Source organism: Sesamum indicum, linkage group LG15 (assembly GCF_000512975.1).
Source record: "Sesamum indicum cultivar Zhongzhi No. 13 linkage group LG15, S_indicum_v1.0, whole genome shotgun sequence".
NCBI lineage: Eukaryota > Viridiplantae > Streptophyta > Magnoliopsida > Lamiales > Pedaliaceae > Sesamum > Sesamum indicum.
In genome coordinates this window covers 3,263,224-3,275,214 of record NC_026159.1, presented here as the reverse complement: position 1 = coordinate 3,275,214, position 11,991 = coordinate 3,263,224, and the positions used below count along the sequence as shown (strand labels likewise).

Below are 11,991 nucleotides of genomic sequence, written 5' to 3'. Positions count from 1 at the left end.
TGTGTGCGGTGTGTGTGTGTGTGTGTGTGTGCATGTGCGGGGTGTGTGCGTGTGCATGTGTGTCATGATAGAGCATGTTTTACTTCCATTTTGAAGATAGAAGAAGTGAGGTGTGACTCTTATCTTCTGCGCCAACGAATGACATCCGCGTCTTGTTACAATTGTCATTCTCCTTCAATTTCTAAGTCTCATTTCTATCTACACAATCCTTTTTCTCGCGCAAGTTGTCACCATAGTTTCGCAATATTTTATGTTTATTACGGGTATTATGTGTCTTTGTGGTCTATTTATGTCCTTTGTAAGCTTGAATAGATGTATATTCTCATTTTTTTTACTTGATATGAATTAGTATTTAATGAAATGAAGAGCAATAACCGGAAAAGAGAGAGTGCATTGTCCCTCTTCTTTTTTCCTTTCAATATATCTAGTTAGCAAGAGTGGTGTTGGATGGATTTGATTTAGTTTACTAAAAGGGATATAGTGAGAGAAAATGAGTGGAGGATTGATAAAATCTGATATATGCTTTGGGTGGTTGTGATCTGCTAACAATTTCTTGAGAAGTATTGTTGAATGATGCCCCTTCCTTGTTCCGACTTTTTCATTTCCTTGTTTGCGTGTCTTTTTGTTTCTTATGTGTGTGTGTAGTGTGCGGGTGTGTGGTGTGTGGGGTGTGTGTGTGTGTGCGCGCGCGTGTGCGGGGTGTGTGTGTATGTGTATGTGTATGTGTATGTGTGTGTGTGTGAGTGTGTGTCTGGGGTGTGTGTGTGTGTGTGTGCATGTGTGTGCGGGTGTGGGTGTGTGTGTGTGGTGTGTGTGTGTGTGTGTTCATGTGTGTGCGTGTGCGGGGCGTGTGTGTGTGTGTGTACGTGTGCGGTGTGTGTATGTGTGTGTGCTGGTGTGGGTGTGTGCGTGTGTGTGTCACGGTAGAACATATTTTACTTCCATTTTGAATATAGAAGAACTGAGGTATTGCTTTTATCTTCTGTGCCAACGAATGTTATCTACGTCTTGTTACATTTGCCATTCTCCTTCAATTTTTGAGTCTCATTTCTGGCTACACAACCCTTTTTCTCGCGCTGGATGTCACCATAGTTTCGTAATATTTTATGCTCATTACGGGTATTATGTGTCTTTGTGGTCTATTTATGTCCTTTTGTTATATTTTTGTGTGCTTGAATAGATATGTATTCTCATTTTCTTTTACTTGATATGAATGAGTATTTATTTAAGTGAAAAGCAATAACCGAAAAAGAGAGAGTGCATTGTCCCTGTTCTTTTTTCCCTTCAATATATCTCATTTGCAAGGGTGGTCTTGGATTGATTTATTGAACTAAAGGGAATATAGTGAGAGAAAATGAGTGGAGGATTGATGAAATCTGATATATGCCTTGGGTGGTTATGATCTGCTAACCCATTCTTGAGAAGTATTGTTGAATGATGCCCCTTCCTTGTTTCGACTTTTTCATTTCCTTTTTTGTGCTTCTTTTTGTTTCTTATGTGTGTGTGTGTGAGTGTGTGTGTAGTGTGCGGGTGTGTGCTGTGTGGGGTGTGTGTGTGTGTGCATGTGCGGTGTGTGTGTGTGTGTGTGTGAGTGAGTGTGTGTGTGGTGTGTGGGTGTGGGGGGGTGTGGGTGTGCACATGTGTGTGTGTGTGCATGTGGGTGTGTGTCACGGTAGAACATGCTAAACTCTCATTTTGAACATAGAAGAAGTGAAGTGTTACTTTTATCTTCTGCGCCAACAAATGCCATCTTCGTCTTGTTACATTTGTCATTCTTCTTCAATTTCTAGGTCTTCATTTCTATGTACACAATTCTTTTTCTTGCGCAGGATGTCACCATAGTTTCGCAACATTTTATGCTCATTACAAGTATTATGTGTCTTTGTGGTCTATTTATATCCTTTGTAATATTTTTGTGTGCTTGAATAGATGTATATTCTCATTTTTGTTTACCTGATATGAATGAGAATTTATTGAAATGAAGAGAAATAACTGGAAAAGAGAGAACGCATTGTCCCTCTTTTTTTTTACTTTCAATATATCTCGTTAGCAAGAGTGGTTTTGGATTGATTTACTTTACTAAAGGGGATATAGTGAGAGAAAATGAGTGGAGAATTGATAAAATCTGAATGCCTTGGGTGGTAATGATCTGCTAACCAATTCTTGAGAAATTTTATTGAATGATGCCCCCTCCTTGTTCCGACTTTTCCATTTCTCTGTCTGTACGTCTTGTTTTTTTTGTGTGTGTGTGTGTGTGCGGGGTGTGTATGTGTGTGTGTGTGTGTGTGCGGGGTGTCTATGTGTGAGTGTGTGAGTGTGTGTGTGTGTGGGTGTGGGTGTGGGGGTGTGTGTGTGTGTGTGGTGTGTGGGTGTGGTGTGTGTGTGTGTGGTTTATAAATTACTTAATTTGTTGCTGAAATTAAAGAGAATTAATCATCTTGGATCATCTGTCAGTATTCGATCAACATCTCATTGTATGATGTATTATTTGTTTCATGAGCTTTATATGAATTTTATTATTTTATCCTGTAAAATAACATTGATAGAAAGAGCAGAATTTGAGTCTTATTAATTGTTCAAACTCCTTATCTGCAGTTTATGAGCGACGTTTGTCTACGTTGTTATGATAAAATCTTGAAAATACATATTGTTTTAATTTATTTTTCTATTAAGGTTTGTATTATGAATTTATTTAATTTTGTATATATTTATTTAACGCGTATTTAAGCATACATCGGCGTATTCAATATTACATGTATAAAATATTAAATAATCAAAAAAAATTCAAACCAATTAATTTAAATGATATAGTCAAAATTTGGTCATTGATTAACACGATTGCATGGACATACGGAAGAGATTGATTCAAGCACAAACAAAAGTTCCACAAAAACAACAACATTAACAGTGTTGAATAATTAGCAAGCAAGAAATCAGACCCCCTCGTGTTGCAAAACAGTTGCAAATACTTATGATTGGTAATAATGATGCGCTCGTGGTCGTGTGTTCATCATTATTAATATATTAGGGTTTTGACAGCCAAATTGAAGCCATAACTTTCGGGCCACTGCAATTTTCAGTAATTGGATAGGGGATGGGGAGTGGGGGATTATGACAAAATTAAATTTTACTCAATCAAATTAATTATAAAGTAAGTATAATATATATTTATTATATAATAACGTAGACAAACATCGTCAAGATACTATACTCGATATATTAATTATATAATATATATCAAATTAATTAATTATTTTATAAAATTATGTATGAATTACATCGCTAAAATACTGTACTCGATATATTATTAATTAATTAAAATTTAATAAATTTGATTTAAATTAAAATTTTCTAGGAAGGGAATGGGGTGGGGTGGGAATGCCTTTACACGTAATTCCACGCCATAAGCCGCTCTTCTTGAACTTGTAATCATTACATTCCTACACGAATTGAACAAAACCACCCCACACACACCCTAATTAATCAAGATTATTCTTGTCCGAATATTGATTGTTGTAATGATTATAGATTCCCCAGCTCTTCTTCCAACTGCATTCAAAATCTTAATTTATTGAGACCACCTCAAAATTGCACTGTGGTCTGAGATTTCAAATTTTTGGGATTGGAACAACAGTCGCTTTATTCCCTCTTAATAATTAATACATATATAGTAACATAATTAGACGTGTAATAGTGTGTGGCACGTGTTGTAGATCAGTTGTATGTAAAGAAGTAGACTGACCAATCTCGACCTGGAAAATTCTACGTGATTTGACGTCTCGGAAGAAAGAATTGGATTAGGACAATTCAATGACATAATTTAATTTTCGGTTTGTTGGTGAGAACTGTTTGAGTGAACATGAAAGTTGTGTGTTTTCATACGTGGGTTTGATTCCTATGACTCATCAATAACAGTATCTCAACATTGTATGACATTTTGGTAGTAAGTTCATATAATCAGACAAAATATTTACAATTCATGGGACACTTGTGTTCTATTTTAAACTCTATTTCATTGCGTGATACATCCTCTGCCCGGTAATTAGAAAACTACAAATTCTTACACATAAAGGATTTCGTTTGAAATCGCACTGCGATCTAGTAGGTGGGAAAAACATCCACTTAACCTCAGCAAGAAATTAATAGAATCAATATATATCCTCATGTGGGACACATCAGAATGTATATAAAAATATATAGTTAAAATACTACATGTCTTTATTCTTTAATTAATTATTTAAATATCTAAATCATGAGTTGGTTGTTCAATAAAGACCCAAAAATACATTTAGATATTGAATTAAAATTTTTAATTGAGAAAAGGTGCTAAAGAGCTGTTTGTGTATGTCAACAAGAAATATTATTCCTTCTGAGGGTAGCGCCCCGCAGATTGTCCCACATACACTATTTATAAATAGGAAATATGCACTTTTAATCTTGTAATTTTAGGTCGTTAACAACTTAATTTTTGTAATTTATTCTATTTATATATTTAGTTTTTTTAATGAATTCCCAAACATGTTAACAACTTAATTTTGGTCCTCTTTGGACAAATTTAGTCATGTATTAATAATTTTTGTTCTCTTCGATACTGGAGTAGATATCATTTTGGGTCCGTAACTAATAGTTTGTTAGAACTAAAATTGTTAATAAATTTAAATTTGTCCAAAAAGGACAAAAAATGAAATGTTAAGGACTAAATTTGTAAACAATAGCTAAATGTATAAATAGAGTAAGTTATTGGATCAAAAGTGCTAAAAATTGGTAGTTACATGATTAGAAATGTAATTTTATGTTACAAATAATTCAAACAGATAAATAAAATAGAAAATATTGACGATTTGATTTTTTATTTCAAATTCAAGTGCATCATTTTAATCAATTTAATATATATACACTAGGTAAAGAAAGATTACATTATACATTTTAATTTAAAAAAATTTATACATAGAGTGCATGTATACCTTAAATAAAATAAAGATGTAATAAGATTTAAAATAAAAATATAATCTGGATATATTGTCCCTTTCTATCTCCCACCAAAAAAGAAAAAAGAAAAAAACAACAAAAATCCAAATTTAAAAGCATTTATTATGGAGAATAGACAAAGTGGGTTGTCCCTTTATTGTTTTCATCCTATATTAAACTTTGCCTGGCTTTAGATCTTCTGCTGCTCCTCTACCCCATATAATTTTGGCGAGAAACCCATTCAACTGATCAAGAAACAAAGCCAAGCAACTCTTCTTGTTTTACATACATCACATACACAAACAAAACCTACTTTCTTTGCCTTTTCCAGTGCCAAAAAGACTAAGTATCCATCTTTTCTTCATCTGTTCTTGAATTGCGAGAGGGAAAAGATGATTCAAGAGCTGTTGGGGGGGAGTAATGTTAGCATCATTGGAGGGGAAAGATCTAAACTCTCTACCCCGGTTTGTGGGGGAATTCTTGATGGTTCCCCTTCTCATTCACTGCCCTCTTCTTCTCCTTCACCCTCTTCTTCTTCTACTAGTGTTGGCACCACGGCTGCCGCCGCCGCAGCCGCCGCCTCGGAGAACTTGAGGTGCCCTCGCTGTGATTCTTCAAACACCAAGTTTTGCTACTACAACAACTACAACCTCACTCAGCCTCGCCATTTCTGCAAGACTTGCCGACGCTACTGGACTAAGGGTGGAGCCTTGAGAAACGTCCCCATTGGCGGCGGATGCCGGAAAAACAAGAACACCACCATAACCACGGCAGTCGGCAAGTCGAGCTCTGCCGGAAAGTTGAAGACAGTCTCACAGGAGCTGGGGAAATCAGGCCTTTTCAGCGGTTTCGACCATGCTGAGGCCCTCTCCGCAAACCCCATACTGTGGGCCTCCTCTCAAAATTCCCATTTTCTTTCCTTACTCAGAGCAAACCAAAGCCCTAACCCTACTCATCTGCCAAATTCCATCTCCGTGAAGGAGGAAAACGCGCTGTTTGGATCATCCCACTTGAGCCAAGAATCATCCATTTCCAGCGGCGGGCTGAATCCTCGGGTCATGAGCTTGGACCCACTTGCCCCGATCCACTTACCCTCCATGGGGCAGTCAAATTCCTTATACAGAAACCAAACTCAACCCGCCCGGGTCGGGTCATGAGCTTGGACCCACTTGCCCCGATCCACTTACCCTCCATGGGGCAGTCAAATTCCTTATACAGAAACTCAACCCGCCCAAGCCAGTATCATACATGGTGAAGTCCAGAATAACGGGCTTCAAGAACTGTATCAAAGGCTCAGATCATCGTCATCAACCAGTTGTTACCCTGAAAATGCACAAGTAATTCTTGGAAATGTGGCTTCTGCAGCTTCTTCAACTGCTTCTGCCATTCTTGAATCAGCTCCAGTTGCAGCACCAGGTGAATTCGGGTTCTGGAATCCTACAATTTCTTGGCCCACAGATTTGCCCACAACCAATGGTGCTTACCCTTAATCGAGACTCTTAATTATTATCTAATAAGTAACATTAAAAAACTTCAATTTTCTCTTATAGTTTAATCAGTTCAGAAATTATCAAAACTAGGGTTTGATGTTTCTCTACTTTTACTTCCATGTGATGGTCATCTGGGGTGTGGTATATGAACATGACTGTAGCTTTTACTTTGTCTCTTTTAACTCAGTGGGCTTAACTGTGTGTTCTCTTTCAGTGTACTGGAATTGTGTGGAAGGATTAGGTTTTTAAATTATTATCTTTTCCCCCTTAATTATGCCTTCATCATCAGCAGTGCAGCACAGTATATATGCCTATATATATATATATAAGTATTTTCTTGATATACGAGAAGATTCACATCACACAAAGAAGATACGGACAATATCTTGAGTTTGTATAATTCTTAGACAACAAGTACGATTATTATAATGTTAGAAATCTTGTTGATTTACTGAAGATTGCAGTAGTTGTGGATACGTTGTAAGGTGATGAGCGTGCTGGTGAGCAGACAGCTAATGCAGATTCTTAACTTGTTTGTTTTATATATATCTGATGTTGTGAGAAAATGCTGATAACAAGAGTTGAAGCAGCCTTTGGGGAAGAGTTTCCTGAAATCTGCAATTTGATTCTCACAGTTGGAAGGATTCCATTCCATGCACCTGCAACCCAAAAGTACTACCTAGCTACCTAGCTACACCATTCTGATTTAGATATATAAGTATTATATATTCTCTGACACAACTTACACACAAACATGGAAGCACGACTTTAGTTAAACACCTTGTCACCCTGATTCTATCCAGTATAACTATGAATTCGTGTTTATAGAGACAAAAATGGACAATTATTATACCATACTTACTATCAGAATTTTCTATATGTATGGACAAATTCGATATTTTTAATTGATTTTTTACGGATGTTAAAAAGGAAAAACTGGGCTAATATAGAGGTCTGTTGGAGACCATGGGCTTTGAGAGAAATATTAAGCCCGTCGAAAACTGGGGCCGCAGAGATTTGCTGTATTAGTCATGACCAGAGATTCGATTTCCCGTAAGTTCGATAAATCAAGTTTTATAAGATCGGGCCAGTTTGGTTGAAGATCACTATCTATAAATATAGCGTGTTTGATCTGATTTTGAGACCCAATTCATGAGCCCAAGGTCGACTTTATTAATTTAACATTAGACAGATAGGTGAGAATTTCCAAGTTGTTTCTAATTACTCGTTCTTACTAATTTATGTAATCACAAATATTGCTCAAGTCCAATGTAAATTAATTTCAACGAGTCATATTACTGCGAAAAAAATATATATATGATTTCTCATTATAATTAATTACCATAATTAAAAGTGAAAAGATAGAATACTAGTTAATTTCGAGTGCACAACTGGTATTAGTTATTGTTTCTGTAGGCGAGGGCGAATTAGTCATAATTAAAAAATATTTCGAACATAGCATTTAAATTTTTATATTATTTTGTTTATTATAATAGAAAATATGTATTTACAATAAAAATTTTAATATAGCCATTTATATTATGGAGAATATATATGTATATATTTGGTAGTGTATTGAACTGAAAGAATTACCGTACAATTTGTTCACTGGTCTGATCTTTCAATTATACATGCATGGCTTCTTTCCATTGAAAAGATCGCGACGACTATGAATTTGAAAATGAAACTGTTTAATTATAGCCATCAATCAATTTGACAGATGACTACAGAATACAAATCATAGCTAAAACTAAAATGACAATATCAACTTCTTTATCCCTTTTTCCTCCTTCAATGTTCCCATACAACACGATTTAATTCTCCATTTCTTTTTTGTCTTTCTTTTTGTTCTTTTTTTTTTTCCAGACAGTCACACCCTCGTAACTGATATAAAAGAAACATAAGATAAAAGATTTAGCAGAAAACAGAAAATGTAACATTCAACCATCCATCACTCCAATTAGTACTAATGCTTGACCTTGCCACAGAGCAATGCATTTGGCGGGATGTCGTATTCAGTAAACAGGCTACGTTCGTCGTTCCACACTCTAACATACAGTTCTTGTCCCAGGTATCGTCTTGGCCAAATCGCAGACCTTAAATTCCACATTCCCTTATTGTCCAGTGACACCAAAATCGCGCTCCAAGAATAAGGATACACCTGTGTAAGAATACCGAGAATTTTCAAGAACGTTAATGAACAAGTTCGAGTTGAGGTCCAAATCTTGTTAGTCCCAAAAGTGCCCACTTATGATATTACCTGGACTGTGTATCTGGTCGGGGCATCATTGTAATTGTAGAAGCGTCTCCTCAATGTAGTATTCCACTTGCCACTACCAAACCTGTATATATGTTTACAATTTATTTGATTATAATTAGGCAAATGAATATTTCAGACAAAATCTAAGGCTTCTTTTGCTACATTTAGGCTTATTAAAACACGTGGTGGCCTTACCCTACAGTCCAGAAATCGTAGCCATCTAGATGCCAAGACTGGATGGTGGATTCACTATTCTGGAACACGATTTCGACGAAATCGTGTAGAGTGGTTCCAACTACTGAGGTTCCAAGAGCTGCAGGGCCTGCTGGAGGGCTGTCCTTGATTGAGTTTAAGGTGAAGACATCAGGGATGTTGAAATAGTCAGCAAGCTTCAATGGGGTGTCCGGATTTATGTAAGACACCTTATTAACTGCGTATCTCAGCTTTCCGTTAATTTTAGCAGCAGAGTTTTCTAACACTATTGTCCGCACGACTTGTATGGTTCCGTAGTGGAATGAGCCCTGTGGGTTAGGCCTGGCTGCATTTGCCGTCAAATTCCATCTGTATATATGCAAAAGTGCAAACAAGTGTATTAGTATCTGGCTCTTCTGAGTTGACAGGCCGACTCAGAAGATTCTTGTCTATCATGTCAGGTTTGGCCAAGAAGCTAGTGTTAAATACCTGACAGTTCTGGCTTGCTTCATGGACCAGTGAACATGGTAAGTTGGTGCAACGGGTAGTGGCCCTGAGGCTGGACTGTTAGAGCCCTGATAGTGAAGGACTGCGGTCGCGGTCAGAATAGGTTTGGTGAAACGAGTGGAGGCGACGATGAAATAGTCTTTAGGATTATGGCTGTGTACGGTCACCAAGAAGGAGCTGGACTGTCCGACGTGAATGTCCAGTGACTCGTACATTTCCTGCATCGTATGCGACCCTTCGCACTCCACCAGGCGTAGTGTGTGTCCCTGAATCCTGAAGTTTATCGACGTTGTCATTCCTACATTCGACACTCTGAACAAATAGGTTTGCCCTGGAATTTCACCAGCATTTAGTTTTCTCCCGAACCATGAAGGATATTGTGTAATACATTAAAAGTCTATATATATAGAACACTATGTATTATACCTGGCACGACATTGAAGGAAGTCAAACGAGGTTTCCCGTTTATGAGGATGCCGTCAGGAAGTGGGAAAGGGTTCCCTGAATCCAGGATTTGTTGCAATTCCTGCAAGCCATGTCCTAATATTAGATTGAGAACCCTAACTATCAAACTGCTGGAAAATATGCAATGAAGCGTTTAAATGTCATTAACCTTGTGATCTTTCTTCCACCAGTCGCTGACAAGGACTGTGAATTCCTCGTATGGCTTGGGGTACGGAACTGGAATCACGGACCTGGCCAAGATATTGAATCCTCCGAACCCGCCGGCGGCTCTGTGCATTAGCGTGGACGGGAAGTAGGTGAAGGTCCCGATTTGATCCTTCATTTGCATCTTGTATGTCCAATTTGAGTTTGGAGGAATCGGACAGTTCGTTCCGAGCACACCATCTTGCCATGAAGTCTTCCTTTGTTTCACTCCGTTCCTAGTGTAATTTACCATGCAAGAGAATTAGTCATGATATCTTAATTCAACTTTCACGTGCTCAATTTTGTACATACATTAATATGGAATAATTATATATAAATATGCCGAACTTCAAATATAATAATTAAAAAAAATCCTTCTAAACAATTGCATTGACATCACTCGTAGTTATATTTTTAATTTAATGACATTATAATGTCTTGCCGACTTGGGTTTAGGAGGAATTTATAAAATAAATAAGATTTCAGGCAATACTGTATAAACTCAAATTTAAGGTATATTGTCAGTGTAATTTATAGCAAAATTTACATAAAGAAGAAGAAAGGTGAACCCACCATGTGAGGAGAAGAGGTTCGTCCAATTTGTTCTCAAGATTAACAATAACATTGTCATTGGTGACAACATTAACAGTGGGGCCTGGAAATTGTCCGTTAATGAGAATTCCCTGTAAAGTTCACAAGAAACACTAATGTTAGAAGTCATATAATCAAGTACATCAAAATTACGGTTCTGTACAGTAATAGGAGCAAAATTTACCCTTTGTTTAACGTCAAGAGGTGAAATTTCCCCATATTCGACTACCCAATTGAGATATACATAGGGGTCTTCAGCCCTGACATACGAAACCAGACTCAAACAGGCCAAAATTCCCAGGACAATGGCCTGTCTCATTTTAACCAATGAAGTTTCCTCCGAATATCCGAAAAAAATTAAAAAGCAAGAACGAAAAACAATACTGTAAAGATGGAGGAGGAAATAAGAAGTGAGCAATGACCAAATGACAGGTGCAAGGCAGAAGCTTATATAACAAAGTGACCCGCCCAGAAACCAACAACGTAGAGGATCGAACTGCATGCTAACATGGTGTGCCACTCGGATTTCGAGAAGAAATCTAGAGCTCATTTGCGCCGTACTTCTTGCTCATTAATGCTTTCGTCAATTCTAACATCTACTAAAATCTATTTGACTCGATTTCTTGTAAGTTTCATGTCTTCAACTTAAAGTAATTAGTTTATTTTAGTCTGAATCTTGATTATTCTAACATTATGGGATTTCTTTCGTTTGGTGAAACAAATAGCAAATGTGGTTGGCATTGAGTATAGAAGTTCCCGCCTCGAAACTTCAAGTTGATTGGTTAGTTTATACGTTGCCTTGCAGACAAAATTGTCGCGTTAATTCTATAAAAATATCAATCATGTCGAAGCGATTAATACTTCTATCTAAAGTGATCACTTATTTCGTAGAATGCAATTACAATAATCGAATTTGCTGAATTAATGAATTTTCCTTGAGAAATTAATAAGTGGCAAATGAATTAAGATTTTGGTATCGATCAGCGTCGACCATAATGATTAAGATTGATGTATGGATATGAAGTAAACCGTCCGAACTCCATTTAAATTTAAATATTTATTTCATTTTATACGAAATATATTAATTACTTGCAATACGCTGAAATTATATAAATTATTGTAATTATGTGGTTGCTTCAAATTAAGATATGGTTTGCTTCATTGATATGTAATGACAGGACTGATGTATGGTTGGGTTGGAGAATTCGCACTCTAAGGAGTGAGATTCGTCGGTGGTGGTGATGGAGAATTGTGAGAAAGCGAGAAGGACGCAGCCAAGGACGGATCATCATTAATTATAGGGTTAAATAATTATCAGTTTTGTCGAAAATAATT

At 36.8% G+C, this 11,991-nt stretch overlaps 2 protein-coding genes across 2 annotated transcripts; one reads left to right on the top strand and one right to left on the bottom strand.

Moving 5' to 3' along the window:
• LOC105177686 (dof zinc finger protein DOF1.1-like) lies at positions 5,123-6,729 on the top strand. The gene is made up of 2 exons (XM_020699311.1): positions 5,123-6,105; positions 6,196-6,729. Exons 1-2 carry the CDS (start codon positions 5,361-5,363, stop codon positions 6,456-6,458), a joined length of 1,008 nt encoding a protein of 335 aa, XP_020554970.1. The 5' UTR covers positions 5,123-5,360; the 3' UTR covers positions 6,459-6,729.
• LOC105177685 (L-ascorbate oxidase homolog) lies at positions 8,228-11,065 on the bottom strand. Its single transcript, XM_011100921.2, has 8 exons — positions 10,841-11,065; positions 10,639-10,748; positions 10,031-10,301; positions 9,844-9,943; positions 9,400-9,748; positions 8,914-9,279; positions 8,719-8,800; positions 8,228-8,619 (listed from the first exon to the last, which is right to left on the bottom strand). The coding sequence occupies exons 1-8, from the start codon at positions 10,973-10,975 to the stop codon at positions 8,425-8,427; spliced, it is 1,608 nt and encodes a 535-aa protein (XP_011099223.1). The 5' UTR covers positions 10,976-11,065; the 3' UTR covers positions 8,228-8,424.

Bases quoted from the DNA above. Each gene is read 5' to 3' on its own strand.
- LOC105177685 (XM_011100921.2), bottom strand. From the start codon at position 10,975: ATGAGACAGGCCATTGTCCTGGGAATTTTGGCCTGTTTGAGTCTGGTT. The intron at 10,302-10,638 runs GTGGGTTCACCT...AAATTACACTAG, and splicing joins GAACCTCTTCTCCTCACATG to GAACGGAGTGAAACAAAGGA. The intron at 9,749-9,843 runs GTATAATACATA...GTGAAATTCCAG, and splicing joins TTCCTTCAATGTCGTGCCAG to GGCAAACCTATTTGTTCAGA.
- LOC105177686 (XM_020699311.1), top strand. From the start codon at position 5,361: ATGATTCAAGAGCTGTTGGGGGGGAGTAATGTTAGCATCATTGGAGGG. The intron at 6,106-6,195 runs CCGCCCGGGTCG...CAGAAACTCAAC, and splicing joins ATACAGAAACCAAACTCAAC to CCGCCCAAGCCAGTATCATA.